Source organism: Corvus brachyrhynchos, unplaced genomic scaffold (assembly GCF_000691975.1).
Source record: "Corvus brachyrhynchos isolate BGI_N302 unplaced genomic scaffold, ASM69197v1 scaffold79, whole genome shotgun sequence".
Taxonomy (NCBI): domain Eukaryota; kingdom Metazoa; phylum Chordata; class Aves; order Passeriformes; family Corvidae; genus Corvus; species Corvus brachyrhynchos.
In genome coordinates, this window is record NW_008240023.1 from 776,052 (window position 1) to 791,800 (window position 15,749).

At 51.9% G+C, this 15,749-nt stretch overlaps 1 protein-coding gene across 1 annotated transcript in view; it reads right to left on the reverse strand.

Moving 5' to 3' along the window:
• Positions 1–10,355: 10,355 nt before the first annotated feature.
• Positions 10,356–15,749, reverse strand: part of ASB1 (ankyrin repeat and SOCS box containing 1) — a gene marked incomplete at its 5' end in the record, with an annotated part of 5,750 nt that continues 356 nt past the window's right edge. Inside the window, 3 exons of the mRNA XM_017743359.1 lie at positions 10,356–10,743; positions 12,233–12,618; positions 15,670–15,744. Coding sequence (XP_017598848.1) covers positions 10,610–10,743; positions 12,233–12,618; positions 15,670–15,744 — 595 coding nt within the window. The remainder of the gene's footprint in view (positions 10,744–12,232; positions 12,619–15,669; positions 15,745–15,749) is intronic.

Genomic DNA, 15,749 nt, shown 5'->3' on the forward strand with positions numbered 1-15,749 from the left:
ACGGAACAGGCCGGCTTTGGGGGAGAGGCGGACGGAGCCTCCTGGGATGGCAGGTGCTGACCACAGGAGCAGCAGCCTCCTCTTCTGTCCCCACCCAGGGGACAGGGCCAGCCTGCTGCAGCAGGGATGCTCCGTTTTTCCGAAGGGATCCGGCCCCACCGGCTGATGCTGGCTGGTGGGAAAGATCCCAGTCAGGCACATTTTGACAGGGACACTTTAGCAAACGCCACCTTGCAGCTGCCAACAGGCACTGGCATTAGCTGGATTTATAGCCAAGCTTTATCTGTTGCCTGCAATTCTAATTTGTGGCTCATAGGCCATAAAATTCCAAGTTTTCCAGGCAGGGGGAAAAAAAAAGTGACGATTGACTGTTACTGCTGCCTCTTTTTTTTTTTTTTTCCACTGGAGCTGTTCCTGATGCAGTTGTAACCAAATGGCAACCAAATAGACTCTCTAATGGCCAGCACTGTTTATTCCAAAACAGTATGGATTTTCCATTTCTAATTCAAAAACCATAGGGTGTCACTTTCCCTGCTTGGCATGAAGCAAGGTCAAGCTTTGGGGATGCAGAGAGGATCCTGAGGAAAACTGTCACTGCCTGAAGGAGGATCCCTGAGAATTAAAGTGCCTTTCACTGTGGCTGAATGATGGAGTTTTTTAAAAGCATCTCCAGCCTAAGCTACAAACCAGCCCTTGGTCTCCCAGAGTGAGTCCTTATGAGGCTCTGCACAGCTCAATGCTTTTCACTCCCACTTAAAAACCCGTTTTTCTTGGTCAAGCTTCCATTCAAACTGGAAATTGGATTTTGAAAGGAGCTTCATCAATAGCACCCGGCCCACCACACACCAGGGATGCTCCCTGTGGCAACGCATGGAATGCCAGAGCTGTGCTGAGCTCCACCTGGTGCCATGCTGTGATTTGGGGGCTAGAGAGCAAAATTCCTCTCCCTCCTGATCCAGGAGAAAAAATTGGCAGCATTTTAGAGCTCTAAAAGCCGTTGCAACGCTGCAGGGTGGGGGGAAATGAAGCAGCTCAAAAAGATGGGGTTTGTCAGGTGTGGGGTTTTCCACATTCCCACGAAAGCTGAGAGCCTGGAAAATGCTGGCAGAGGCGGGGGGGAAGCATCCAGGCTCTGGTGCATTCTTCAGTGCAGGTAAGATCAGGGATTTGGGCCTGGATTTCCAGGAAGGTGTGGAGCGATGCAAACCAAGGCTAGCAGGTGGGATCAGATCCTACCCCAGCAACACAGGAAGGACCCCACAGAAAGGACAACTTCAGCCGGAGCAAGGGAGATTTTGGGGAAGCTTTTTTGTGAGGAGCACCAAGAATTGGAACAAAATGCACGAGAAGAGGGTGGGGCTCCTGGGAAGGAGGCTCAGCGCACATCCCTGGGAATAGGTTAGACCGGGAACACGGCGAGCGTGCGGGAGAGCGCTGGGCTGGGCTGGGCTGGGCTGGGCAGAAGAACAGAGTCCAGCCCAGGCACAGCTCGAGGGACCACAAAGCATTTTGGCAAGCAGAGCCACCCCGGGAGCCAAAGGGCAGAGCAGGGAAGCTTCCTTGCAGGCCAATTACCTCGGCAGGAATCGAAAAGATATTCCCATTGCCTGCGAAGCCGCGTGCCAAGTCTGCTGTTTGTTTGTGTCTGTGTTTATTTCTCAGAGCGTTTCTTTCTCTGCACCCCAGGGAACTGGCTGGATGCAAGCTCTGGCCTTCTCATGGAATAAGAATTAACTCCTGGATCTTGGCAGCACCGGCAAGAGAGCGGCTCCCGCTGAATCGCAGCCTGACGCAAGTCCCACGAGCCACAACATATCCAAAAATCAAGTTCTGCCTGTCCCTCATCTGCCTGGAGACCCAAAAACCCCAGTGCCCCTCTGTCCCCTGGTTCTGTGTTGCAGCGTGGGGCTCTCAGCGCTGCTTGGGCACCTGCTGTGTCCAGGCCACTCGGAAATTCAAGTGCCCACTAGCCACGGCTCCTCATCAACTGTGCAGGTGAATAGAGGGGCAAAAATCCAGAGTGAAAGGTGCAGCACTGCCTCAGACAGCAAAATAAAATTTGCCCAAGTCCAGTTTCTTGCTGGGCTTTGGAAGTCCTGAATTAATTAAAATCTTCTGGTACAAACAGGTTTTGCTTCTCCAGTGGGCGACGTCACCTTGCACGAAGGGAGGCTCTGACCCGTCCTTTGAGCGGCTACTTCTGCTGTGGGAGAGGGTGAGTAAGAGCTGAAACACATGGGGACTTCAGCATTTGGGGCCATTTGGTGAAAAATCCTCTCTTCCTGCCCCCAGTGGGGCTGAACCAACGTCACTGCCCGGCAGTTGCAGGGAAGTGAATTGCTGGCTCGGACTTCCCGCACGCCGGCACCGCGCGTTCCTGCCGGCGGTGAATCACAGTCACCAGACGTGGCACTTGTCCACAGGGACCAGCTTGGATTCAGGGAGTCTGGGCATGGAATTGCGAGGAAAAACCCTGAATTCAAGGAGAAAATGCGTCTGGCTGCTCCCAGGCTTGGATGTTCCCATGGGATCCGAGCCATGTCAAGCTGGGGAGCTCATTGCTCCATCCCCTGTGTGGCTGCTGGATGCAGAGCAGGCCAAGGGGCAGCTTCAGACACTGGGAAGGCAAAATGCACTGATGGAGCCACCTGCACAGGGACATCGGGAATCCCGTCAGGAGGAGGGAGCTGTGGGCCTGACCCCTGAGCAGCAGCCCAGGCTGTGGAACCAGCTCCATCTGGGAGCCCATGCCTCGTTTTAAAGGGAGGTGGTCTCGGGAAGCGCACGAGATCCATCTGATTTGTAATCTAATCTCCGAGTGACATTCATGGCACGGGAACTGTTTTCCATGGAAACCTATCTGCAGGAGGACGTCCATGCCAGATGCCTTGATTTAATCAGCCCATAAAATATCCTCAGTTGTGTTTGAACATCTGACCCCTGCTAACCAGATCGGGCACTTCAAAGCCGGGTGAAGCGTTTTTCATGCCAGAGAAAAGAGTCATGGAATCTCCAGAGCTGGAAAGGACCCTCAAGGATCACCAGGTCCAGCTCCTGGCTCTGCACAGGACACCCCAACAACCCCACCCTGTGCTTTCCTGGGAGCACTGTCCAAATGCTCCTAGAGCTTTGGCAGGATTGAGGCCGTGCCCATTCCATGGGGAGCCTGGGCAGTGCCCCAGCACCCTCTGGGGGAGGAGTTTTTCCTTCAGCTGGATGGACACCATAGCTGGGAACCAAACTGAAAGTCCAGCCAAGGCTTCCCAGTGAATTCTGTGCTGGTTCAGAGTGGAATGATGCATTTTCACCACGACTCGGTGACATTTTGAATGCTGGTGGGAAGAAAGCACAAACCTGCAGCAGTTCACAGCAGCACAGAGCTCAAAATTACAGAAATCTGAACACACAAAAAACCTCTAACTCTCCTATTTTTCGCCTTTGGATAGCACAGAAATACGGGATTTAGGTTTACCTGCACCTTTTGGCCTCTGTTGATGCACAGACACATCCACAGAGCAAAGAGGAACAAGGCTCCCAGCAAAGGGAACAGTAAAACTTCCTGGCCTTGTTTGCGTTGGCACGACAGCTTCTGCTGACATCTCTGCATCCTTCACGGTCCACGATGCATGAAATATTCCGGGTTATCACTGAGCTGAAAGTTCATGGATCCAGCCCAAAGCTCGCTGAACACCCAGCAAGAACAACTCCCGGCAAGAGGGACCAGACACTGTCTCAGGCTGCTGGGTTAAAAATAGTCCTCAGTTGTCAGATTTCACAGCTGGCCCCCAGCTCTGCTGAGTGATGGCCCACAGCAAGGGGTGAAGCAAGATGGGCTTGCAGGTCCCTTCTAGCCCAAATCCCTCCGGGATTCCATAAGTGCTTTAGCTTGGAGAAAGCTTGCACTGATGGAGGTCGCTAATTAAAGGACCTGATATTGAATGGAACGTAGGACAACTGGGAATTTCTGCTTTCCTAATGGTACTTATAGGATTTATTGGTTGCTTTCATCAAGGTAAAGCCTTGAACACCTCCAACCAACAGTCTGACAATGTATTTATTATAAAGCCAAATTCCTTTCCAGCTCAGTAAGATGGACCTGCAGGTGAATGTCCAAGTGCCACGGGCAGGGACACCTCCCACTATCCCAGAGTGTTTCAAGCCCCAATGTCCAACCTGGCCTTGGACACTGCCAGGGATCCAGGGGCAGCCCCAGCTGCTCTGGGCACCCTGTGCCAGGGCCTGCCCACCCTCACAGGGAACAATTCCTCCCCAATATCCCATCTCACCCTGCCCTCTGGCAGTGGGAAGCCATTCCCTGTGTCCTGGCACTCCAGGCCCCTGTAAAAAACCCTTGTATAAAGATAAGATCAAAAGGATAAAAATTCCAGAAGCTGCTCCCAAAATGCTCAAATGCTCTCAAAATGCTCAATAGCTGAAATTTTACACCCAAAAAAAGACTTTTTTGCTAAAAGCTGCATTTTGTGGGAAGCGAAACAAGGGGTGAACCTATTAATACATCCCAACTGCAAACAAAAGCAGGCTCAGCAACACCCACCCAACAACCTGTGCCTCCTAAATCTCCTGTGCCTCCAACGGGTACCACAGGCTCACAATGCCGTAAGTGACACCACAACATGGGGCTAGCAGCCCTCAGTGCTCTTAAAACTGTTCCTTAATTGAACTCCCAATTTATGGAGGCATTTTACCATCCTTCAACTCTCATTTTCTCTGAGGAAACGCAGGCCCCACTTTTGCAAAACGTTAAAATAAATGGATGTCGCCAAATTATTAAAATGAAAGGCGAGCGCAGGGTTGGCCAAGCGGATCGTGGCTGGAGCCCAGCTTCCCAAATTCCCTGAGCAGCTTTCAGCTGATTGTGGACAGGCGCCATCAGCGGGAATGCCGCGTCTGCAAGCATCACCTCAGCCTGGTGCGTTTGGAAAGCTCACGGACAGCCTGTGCCACGGGAGGGGAGCGTGTACACATCGTCCATCATCCTGCTGCCTTGGGGGGGATGGCTGCAGCCATAAATCAACAGCGCTGTCCTGCTCCATCCTACCCATCCTGCCTTTATTTATCTCCCTGCTCCGGATCATGGGATCACCGAGTGCTTTGGGTTGGGAAGGATCTTAAAACCCATCCTGTTCTGCGCCCCGCCGTGAGCAGGGACACCTTCCATGAGGCTGCTCCAAGGCCTGCCCAGCCTGGCTTTTCTCAGTTTGGAGTTTTTAGGCCCTTTTTAGGATGCAGGCCGTGGTGGCACACGTGGACTCCTGGCCAGGCACGCTGGGGCTGGCCGAGTTTCTGTTGGAAAGCTCACAAACACCAGATGCTCCACGCTGGGGAAACAAAGAGCGCTTTCCTGTAAACAACAGCACATTGCAGCCCTCTCCCAAGCACGAACAATGGGAACCAACAGGACAAGTGAAAAGAGGTGGAAAACAGACCAGCACACGTGTGCCGGGGGGGGAAAAGTGCTGGATGCAGAGGGAAGAGTGGGAAAAGTGCTGGATGCAGGTGGGAGAATGAGCTCCGTGGGGGCTGCAGCCTCCTGTCACTGGGCAGAGCTGGGGGGGCACAGGGCTGGGGAACCAGGGAGCCACCGCCCTCTCCATGGAATCCCAGAAAGTTTGGGTGGGAAGGGACCTGAAAGCTCATCCCATCCCACCCGGTGCAATGGGCAGGGACACCTCCCACTATCCCAGGCTGCTCCAAGCCCCAATGTCCAACCTGGCCTGGAACACTTCCAGGGATCCAGGGGCAGCCAGAACCTTTTCCTTCTTTTTGTTCCACAACCCTTTTCTTTCTTGTTCTTCACGGTTGCAACTTGCAGGGGTCACAAAGAGCTCCTTTGGGAAGGGAAGACAAAGCCAGAGGAGCTGATGGGGAACAACAACAACAAAAAGTTAAATAACTTGGGGCTTCCCCAGCAATGCCTGGGGAGAGGGAACAACAGATCCCAGAGGAAATGCTTTGGGACTGCCAGAGGTTTGGTCAGTTCTCATAGCCCAGAGCGAATATTTGGGCATCACACAGTGCAAGAAGAAACATTTTCCTTGCTGCTGCAGACCTCAGAACGAGATTAACGGGTGTGAGTAATAAGGAACATGTTGCAAAGCTGTTACATAAAGCAAGGACGGGCTCCCAGGTGAGTCTTTCACACAGGAAATTCAGCAAGAGGGACCAGAAATCCCAGCTTGTCCATCCTGGAGGGGGCAGGTAAATAACATGCAACTCCTTTAAACAATTCCACATTTATTGTCCCCGAACTGGCAGCTCAGACACTCAGATATCTCCCATTTGAGGATAAATCTCCTGCTTAAGCTGCATCACAGAGAAGTTGCTGCTGACTTGTGGGAAGCCACCAATTTGGGGTGGCCTGAGGGGAGATGCATGGAGAGGCAGGAGGGAAAAACTCCAAACTAAAAGAATATTGAGGCTGGAGGCGTTAAAATTTAAGATCAGGGCTTGTTTGGCTTTGTTTTTCATCACCATAATTCCAGACCATTTGATCATTTTCTTCCAATTTAGGAAAAACTCTGGTTTTGCCTTCAGAGGAAACGCTGGCACCAGATCCGACAAACATCTCCCAAGCGAAAAAAGCAGGAATCCTGAAAAAGGGACTGTGCCCTCGCCTGGAGGCAGCTGCAGGGACTAAATCCTCAGGTACACCTGCTAATCCTCAGGAAGAACACAGCAACCAGCAGAAACTCCTGCAGCTCAAGCTCACAAGGAGCTTTCCAGCGAAAATGCCACAAAATAAAAAAGCTCGGTTATAAGAATCAAAATATTTTGAGGAATTACCTCTACTCGCATGCCAAGACAAACAGAGGAGCTGCATTTCCAGAGCTACCAAGGGAGCAGGAGCAGAAACGAGAGGTTTAAAGAGCCCTTTTCAGCCTGGTGTGAGGGTGGAAAAATTCCAGGATGCCCTGAAAACCGCCCAGGAGGGGTAAGGCAGGAGGTGGCACCGGCGCTGTCCCTGTAACCCCCGCGCAGGGACCGCGGTTCTCCGGCCCCCTCCAGTGGCTACAGAACAGGGAGAGGCCAGCAGGATCCAGGCATCCCCAAATCCAGAGCCATCCTCCTCCTTCTCCATGCTCTTGCACTGGAGCATCTTTATCGGGCTGCACGTGGGTCCAGGCTCGCCACAGGTACCTCCCACTTGCCCTCAGCTCTGATCCTGCTGCTGTCCCAAACCATTTGACGCTGGGAAAAGCCAACAAGCCACTGCTGGGCATTTCTGGAAGCGGCATTTTGTCCCTTCTGTTGTGTCCTGCCATGTTTTTTTTCACTGGAAGAGGAAGGGCTAAAAACTGCTGTAATTCAAGGGCTGGTTTGGGGTAAAAAGGGCTTTACTTAACTTCGGGGATTGAAAAAGAAGAAACAAAAAAACTCCCAAAGCAACCAAAAAAACCACTTCAACCCAACAGTTGCCTTTCCCCCACCTTTTTCAAAATGAGCAGGAAATGATATCTGGATCCCAGCTACCAGCATTCCATGCCCCAGCAACCTTCCCCGAGCAACAAAGACAAGAAAGCCAACGTGCTTTGGATCAGCTTGGCTGATTCCAGGTCTGGTTTGGTTCTTCAAGCATTTTCCACATCTTTTTTATCCCGTCCCATCCAAGCCTCCAGCAAGGCCACGCCACACCCACTTTGCATATTCTGCACCAAATATAACAGGCATTTTTCCATGGGTGGGATGGACACTGCAGGATTGTTTCATTTCCCACCCACAACTTCACAAAACTCAATTTTTACTCAGATTATCTGAGCATGCCCCATGGACAACATGGAAAAAAATCACCTTTATGAAAGGGAATGCTTTGCTACATAGGAGGGAACGGTGAAGTGCAAGCTAAGGCAAAAAGAAATGCTGTTTATACAGTGTGAAAATGCACATATTACTGAGATTTCATGCTGGATGTTGTTTCCTGGGTTTAAAAGGACAGGGACAAGCAGAGGATGTAGGGTTTGGCCCTATAGGACAGGACAATGAAGTCTATGAATACCCTGAATCTATTTTAAGATTATTATCTCTGAACAGTGAAAATTCCAAATTCTCTGCGCATTAAACCAGCCCGGGAAAGCTGGGTTTAAGTAGCCTCAGCAACCAATCTCCACGGGGACTTCATTCCAACAGAATTCTGTGCACTCACATCTTAATATTATGTGAGTTGTCCCCAGGCTGGACTCATTCCAGGCCCTCAAGCCAAAGGTTTGGCCTTTTCCAGAGGCAAAGTCCCTCCGTGAAGATGGAAGTTGGATGGACGATCCAGGCACCCCAAAGCTTTGGTTCTGCACATCTCCAAGTCACAGGTGAACCTCAAGGCTGGAAGAACCATCCTCAGACCTGGAGAGATCCATGGTCAGGGGAATGCTTTGGAGGGGATCTCTAATTAACAATGTAACGGGCTCAGCTTTAATTATAGACCAGAGTTCCATCAAGCACTGAGTTGAGTGGATTCCCTCAATTTCTTTGGGCCACCCTCCATGGTTCCCACTGAGGCATTTCACTGTAGCTCATTCCAGGTGGAACCACCATCCAGAGGGTGGCTGGGCACTGGAACAGGGAGGCCTCAGGGCTGACAGAGCCCAAGGAGCATTTGGACAATGCTCTCAGGGTGGGATTTCTGGGGTGTCTGTGTGGGACCAGGAGCTGGGCTGGATGATCCTTGGGCGTCCTTGCAGCTCTCCCCACATCCATCCTACCACCTTCACCCCAGCTGGGTGCCCCACTTACAAACCAAGTAAAAACCCACAGGGAAAAGCCAACCCCAAAGCCGCTCTCCCGTGGCATTTTCTCAAGACAACCCATCTCATTTTCTGCCTCCCCATACTGGAGCTCGGCAGCACGGAGAGCTCCTGCAAACCATTATGGATCCCCCAGCCAGGTGCCAAGAGGCTTTACAACCTGTTTGCATCTCCCAGGCATGTTCACACCTCTATAAAGCCAGGCGCACAACTCGCAGGGAACGCGCTGCCAGCGCCGGGAAAACCGAAACCAGCTGCAGGCCTGGAGAGAGAACGGTGCAGAGCTGCCCCTCCTCACCTGCCCACAGCTCCACATGCATTGCATCTCACCTGGAGAGGCTCTGGAAATATCCTCTGCTTTGGGTTGCTTAGCATTTATTTATGCCTCTGGGAAAAGAACATTTTGGAACCAGTGTTGAGGCCTACGGGGTAAATCCGTAGGGGCTTGGAGCAACCCAGGATAGTGGAAAGCCCATGGCAAGGACTTGGACTAGGTGAGCTTTAAGGTCCCTTCCAACCCAAACCAGGCTGGGATTCTCTGATCTTTAAGGTCACATCAGGAAAATTACCTTTGCCAGCTAGATGAGCACGGGAAGAAGGGCTAGCAAAGAAAAATCACCCAAGAAAATAAACTTACAGCACAGGGGCTTTACTTGAATCAGTAAAGTAAAAGCAAGTACCAATTACCACCTGAGATTTTTCCCAAGATCCTAAGGCACCATCATCTCTATCCTCCTAAAGTTGCTGTTTCAACAATGATTCCTCTACACTGACCATGTCACTGGCTGACCCTGAGATCCCAACAAAAGCTGTGGACTTCCCTGCAGAATGACTCTTCTGGGAGTTCGTGGCACTGGAAATCAAAGGAGCCCAGGCTGCTGGATGCAACACTGTGATTGGAAGCACAAAATCCCCCAACTCCTCAAAAAAAACCCCTTCTTTCTCCCTTTTCCACACAGAAACAAAACCAACCTGTTAAGTGGATCTGATGCCTTAGGTTTTAACTTTTCTATTTTTCAAATCCTGCACTGCCTGGTGTGTGACTCTGAAGTTTCTTGTAGCCTGGTAATTTCTGCTCTCTCATGCCACGCAGACATAACAAAGCCTCCCTGGGCCTGTTCTCCAAGGACACCCAGACTGTCCTAGGCCCAAAAGTATAAACCAAAAGCTTCTAAAGGGGGGGTAAGCTGAGGGGAATTACATCATTAAATGAAGCTTTAATTGGAGAATTAACCCTGCTATGCAAATGAACCAAACTTACAAAAGTGTGAAGAACTCGTGACCTGTTGTCCATCTTGGGGTCCCTCTTGGCAGTAGCCTCTGGCCCCCAGGGGGTACCTTTGAAGGCCTTTGAAATAAATACCTCTTTTATTCCCTTACTCCTGTCCAGTCTCTGTTTCTAGGAGGCCTCTTAAGGCATCAGATCCAGGAGGGTTTTCTCTGTCTCACCATGGGTTATGGAGTATAACGTAGGTAGGGACTTCTGGTTTTATGTGCTGTGGTGGGAAAGGCAAGGCAGGAAAGTAGGGACACTTTCCCCACACAGAAATGGCACAGAGACCCGAGGTGTGTGTGTGTGACACAGATCAGGAACAGAGGTTACACATTTGCCAACAGCTACAGGATATATTGTATTTACTCCAGCAACACCCACACACGTTTAGCAGCCTCTCCCCAGGGAGATAAGACACACAGAATCACTGCACCCTAAATCTGGAGCGGGGGGAAAAAAATCCACAGGAGCAGGGAATCAGGTGCACTCCGTAAGGGGGAAAGGGGCAGGACTGGCACCTGGCTCCGTCAGGACACTCATTTCCCAAGTCCAACTGTCCCCAAAAGCAGCCAGTCGCCCTTTAACTGTGTTCGTGGAGTAAAAATTGTTTAATGGGGTCTGGGATTGGAAGGCTATGGATCAGATCCAGGCGGGATTTGCCAAGTATTCTCCGTACAGTTATGCGGCACAGAGACAAGAGGCTCCGGGTGCGGCCTGCAAGGAAAAACACAGGGAAGAAAGAATTACTGGGGAAAGAGAGAGGGAGAACAGCAACACCGAGGCCCTGCAGGAGAGCTGAGGGTGCACAGATCCTGCCTCGTGAGGAGGCCAAACCTTCTGGATTTGGAGCAGCTGCCACACGGGCAGGTTGGAAGGGCCAGCTGGAGGCTGGATGGGCTCGTGACCATGGAGGCCATCACCGCCCAGCCCACAGCAGAACCTGAGGGAACGGCTGGAGCTGTGCCAGGGCAGGGTTAGGTTGGGTATCAGGAAAAAAATCTGCCCCCAGAGGGTCAGGGCACTGCCCAGGCTCCCCAGGGAATGGGCACAGCCCCGAGGCTGCCGGAGCTCCAGGAGTGTTTGGACACCGCTCCCAGGAAAGCACAGGGTGGGATTGTCTGTGCAGGGCCAGGGGTTGGACTTTGATCCTTGTAGGTCCCTCCCAACTCAGGATATTCCATGATTCTATTTGGATCATTTTAAAATGACGTAGATCTTATTTTTTCTCTCACCCATCCCCTGTGAAACAACAGCACTGACAGCCAGCTCAGGCATTGTCCCATCTTTCGAGGGCTTCCTCTGAGTCCCTGGAGAGCTCTTCCAGCACAGGGACAAGAGGATGGTGGTGCCCATGTTGATTCAGGAACCGGACTTCCACGGCACCACCCCATTATGCCACATGCTCCACTGGAGGAGTCCCATTTGCCTCCTAAACCCAGGCCTAATGGAACTCCAGCTTATGTGAGCCTCTCTCAGCAGAAGCCCAGGCACGTTTGAAAACCAGGCCCATGCAAAGCCGAGTAACCTGGGGATGTGAGTTGCATCCCACAGCCTGAATCCCTTTGAAATTCCTCTGGAGTTCAAGAGGGAAACCCCACTTCCACCCCTGGTGCGAAGCCGTGGCCTTCACCAGGTGGGTTTCCGAGGTGCTGCACTTTTCCCCACATTTTTTCACCTCCATCTGAGCTTCCTCCTGTCCCTTTTTACCACCATTTGTGGCTTTCCTTCCAAGCAGCCTGTCCGGACTAAACTCCCTCTTGGATCCAGAGCCCAGGGTCACACAGGAAAGGTTGGGACACACCTGTGTGGCTTTGGAGAAATGGATCCCACTGGCTATCCACAGATCCAAAGCCCAGCTCGGATAGGACCCCTAAGCCTTGCCTACATGGGTAGGCAATGGAAAAGAGCTGAGAAAGATGAAAAAGGTGGAGTTACAGACAAAGGCTGGGCTGCTGAAGGACTCAAGAGAGGAAAACACCGTATGGAGGTACAAAGTGCAACAGGGGAAAAACAGGGAGTGGTGAAGTCATGAATGCTTCGTTTGTCAGCTTCTTAGACCCCACTTATCAAACTGCTGAAGGTCCTTGAAGTGAGGACAGCAACACCCACCCCACCACCCCCGCAGCACCTTCACTTCCAAACAACCCCTCCAAAGAGCTCTCCCGCATCCGCAGCGCCGCTCCGGGCCCTCAAACCCACTCACCCCTCGCTTCCTTGAACACCTCCAGCGCCTCGGGGTTCACCTTGACCCTCCCCGTGGCCTCACCTCCCAAGGCCTCCACCTTGACGAGGTTGAGATCCGCTCCAAAGTCAATGAGGAGGCGGACGAAGGCCGGCTCGCAGCCGTGCCGCAGGACGGCGTCCAGCACGCACACGGGCGAGCCCCGCGAGAAGCCCTGCACGTTGATGGGCCCGCAGCAGTTAAAATCCGGGTTGGCTCCCGCCTGGAGCAGCAGGCGGAAGCAGGGCAGGTTGTGGTAGGCAGCGCTGATGTACAGGGGACACACCACCAGCGTGGTCAGCGGCCGCAGCGCCTGCCCGGGCCCGCGCGGCGCCAGCTGGTGATTCACGTCCACGTCCGCGCCGTACCTGCTCGAGGAAGAGGGAAGGAGGGTTGGGAACGGTGGCAAGGGATGAGGCTGAAGGGTATGTGGAGAGTGAGAACCTCTGGAACCCTCCCATCCCTACCCTCAGGTGGGTCCGGCAGAGCTTCCGAGTGGGGACAACGCATCCAGCATGGTCTGATCTCCCAGAAGCCAAGATGCTTCCCTGCCCACAGCAGCCCAGGACTGGGAGAGAGGAGGAACAGCAACATCCTTGCCCCCCTGATGGACTGGGTTTGCATGGGCAGGTTTCGGTAGTGGGGGCCTAAAGGGCTTCTTTGAAAAGCTTCCCCCATGTTGGATGAGGGGGAACAGGTAGAGCTTGGGAAGGAGGGAGGGGTGGGGAAGGCGTGTCTAAGATTTATTCCACTTCTCATTACCCTGCTCTGATTTTATTAGGAATAAATTAAACTGATAGCCCCAAGCCGAGTCTGTTTTGCCCGTGATGGTATTTAGTGAGTGATCTCTCCCCTTCCTTATCTCTCCCATTCCTTATCTCAACCCAGGAACCTTTAGTTTATTTTCTCTCCTCTCACGTCTTGGCACCAGGGATGGCTCAGCCCTGAGCCAGCACCACGTCATGCTGGATGCTAACGAGCTGCCTGGGGAGCAGGGATGTTTCCAGATGACTCCACTGAAGAGGGATGCTGCAATAACTTCCCCACCAGGATAGAACGGGCCAAAACAGCAATCCAGGCACTCGATCCCAAACAGCAGGGAAATGGAATCTGCACTCCACTGTGAAACATCCCTGACAAGCCCCTGCTCCCTGAGGGGCTGGAATCTGCTGGGGATTCCCCCAGGCAGTGGGGACAGTAATTCCATCTACCTCCCATGCAGCTTGGATGGGAAGAAGAAGGAAGACAACACAAACCCTAAGGAGTAGCTGGTTTTCATTGCAAAGCTGTCCGTTCTACCCACAGAGGGAAAAAAAGGTTCCTTCACCCACCAATCCCTCTCCCCACATTGCAAACTGAGCACTCAAGAGATCTAGATTTTTCCTAGATAGCATTATATTCCTTCCAGGAGTTCATAAAACTAAGGAAAATACCTTTGGGGACAAATCCTGCCTCAAAGCAGGCACAGTGCACACTGAAACCAGCGGGGACTGCTCCCTACCCAACAAATATTTAACCAAATCCTCCAGTTCTGAGGCTGGGAAGAATTGCATTTAAATTAAGCACACCCAAAACAAGGGCTGAAAGACTCCTCTCGGAGCTGCAAATGGCACAAAGTGTATTTTTTTCCCTTTAAAATCAGATTATTTTGTCCAACAAGCATTTGGACAGAGTTATCCATGCTGCTGTGGGATTTCCACAGGGCTGTTGTAAGGCCACTGCCTCCTGAGCAGACAGCAGATCTCCCTTCATTTCAGTCCTTTTTATCCCCATTATTACCATCAAAATTCTCAGTGGAAACCCTAAATTCAAAGAAAACCCCCCAAATTCTACTTTTCGCAGGGTCAGGCATGCACCTGAGGCATGGGGGTGATCTGGCAGCTCTCTTTTTCCCAGTTTTAGCCTGGCAAAAGGATCCTCTCATCCCTGCCACCCTCAGTTCCACTGCAGGCAGCAGCGGATCCCACCAGAGCACGATCCCAAATTATGAGGAATGTCATTTATACCCTGGCATTAGAACCCTAAATATGTCCATAAAATGGATCCCCATTCCACAGCCACGCCACGGAAACCCATGGATGGCATTTCACCTCTCGCATGGTTCAGCACTTGTAGGAATGCTCAGGGATCCCAATGGTGCTACCACAGGATTTTCAAAGCAGATGAGCAGCAAACCTGACTGGGTTTCAGGCTCTCTCAAAATCTTCCCTCCTGTCTCAGGAAAAGTGTCTTCCTCGTTGCACTTGCCCTGCCAGATCCTGCCGATCCAACATTTCAAAAATCTCTGTAACATAAAGGCTGCACTTCTCACTAAGTAACTCTGCACAGACCTGTGAAATCCCTACTCTGAGACATTTGAAATTTTGGGCAATCTGACAATTTGGTATTAGCTTAGCAGCCTTGGGAGAGACATTGCCTAATAAAAAGAGATTGGACAACCTCCAGTTAATTTTTAATCCTGAAAGTTGTCCAAAATCTTGCTTTTAATATTGCTGGCGAGGTATCCCAAAGAGCAGACACATAAATCAAGGCATCAGCTCTCCCTGTGCTGCTGAAATACCATTCGCTACATTTCACCCTGCCTGGGTGGAGAGAGCAGGGGAGGTTTTTGGGAATGCAGCAAGTTGAACCTTGTACCAACAAGCCCGTGCTGATGGGAACATCCTCCTCTCAGCTTGCTGGGAAAGGAGCAAGCCGGGGGGATTGTCCCCCCTTCTTCCTCAAAGCTGCACTTGTATGAAAATCCAAAAAAGTAAGAAAATCCCCAAGGATTTTGAATCTTTTCCTATTCAAATCCTTTTGTTATTTTCTAGCATTTGAGGTCATCCAAGGGATTCCTTCCATTTTCTTCTCTTTCACTGCTTCTCCCTAAAACCCACACTTTCCCATTATGATCCCTTATTATTTGGCATCAATGGCCAGTTGTCCAGCACGCTCCCTTGGACAAAAATCCTCCAATTTCAAAGGAGGAATAATCGGGGTACACCACAGAAGGAGCAATTCAAGCTCCCACAGCCTCCTGCTACACCTTGAGCCCACTCCCCGGGCCGGTGCTGCCACGGGAGTCTCCTGAGGGAAAACCCAACACCCAGGGAGGTTCTTTGGGGGAATCACCTCCCTCATTACTCCCGTCAGGGGCATGGTGGCTGTAGGGGGGATGGCAACGTTTGGATCTGACTGGACGGTGGGCTCAGAACTGGAGACTCCTCTCTTGGGCTTGGACTGGAATACGTGGGAGCAGACTTGTTGCTAAGGCCAAGTGATGGGAAATCCAAGGATGGTCCCTTTGGGCACCTCTCCGCCCTCTCCTCTCCAGGTCAAGCGAGGCTGTGGCCAGGCGAGGAGGGAAGGGATCCCAAAGGAAGAGGAGAAGGGAGAGCCAGCCCTGTGCCCAGCCCCTCCCGGCCCCGAGCTGTGACCTGATGAGCTCCCGCAGGATGTCGGCGCGTCCCACCCGTGCCGCGTGGTACACCGGGGTGCTGCGATGGTGCCGGCTGCC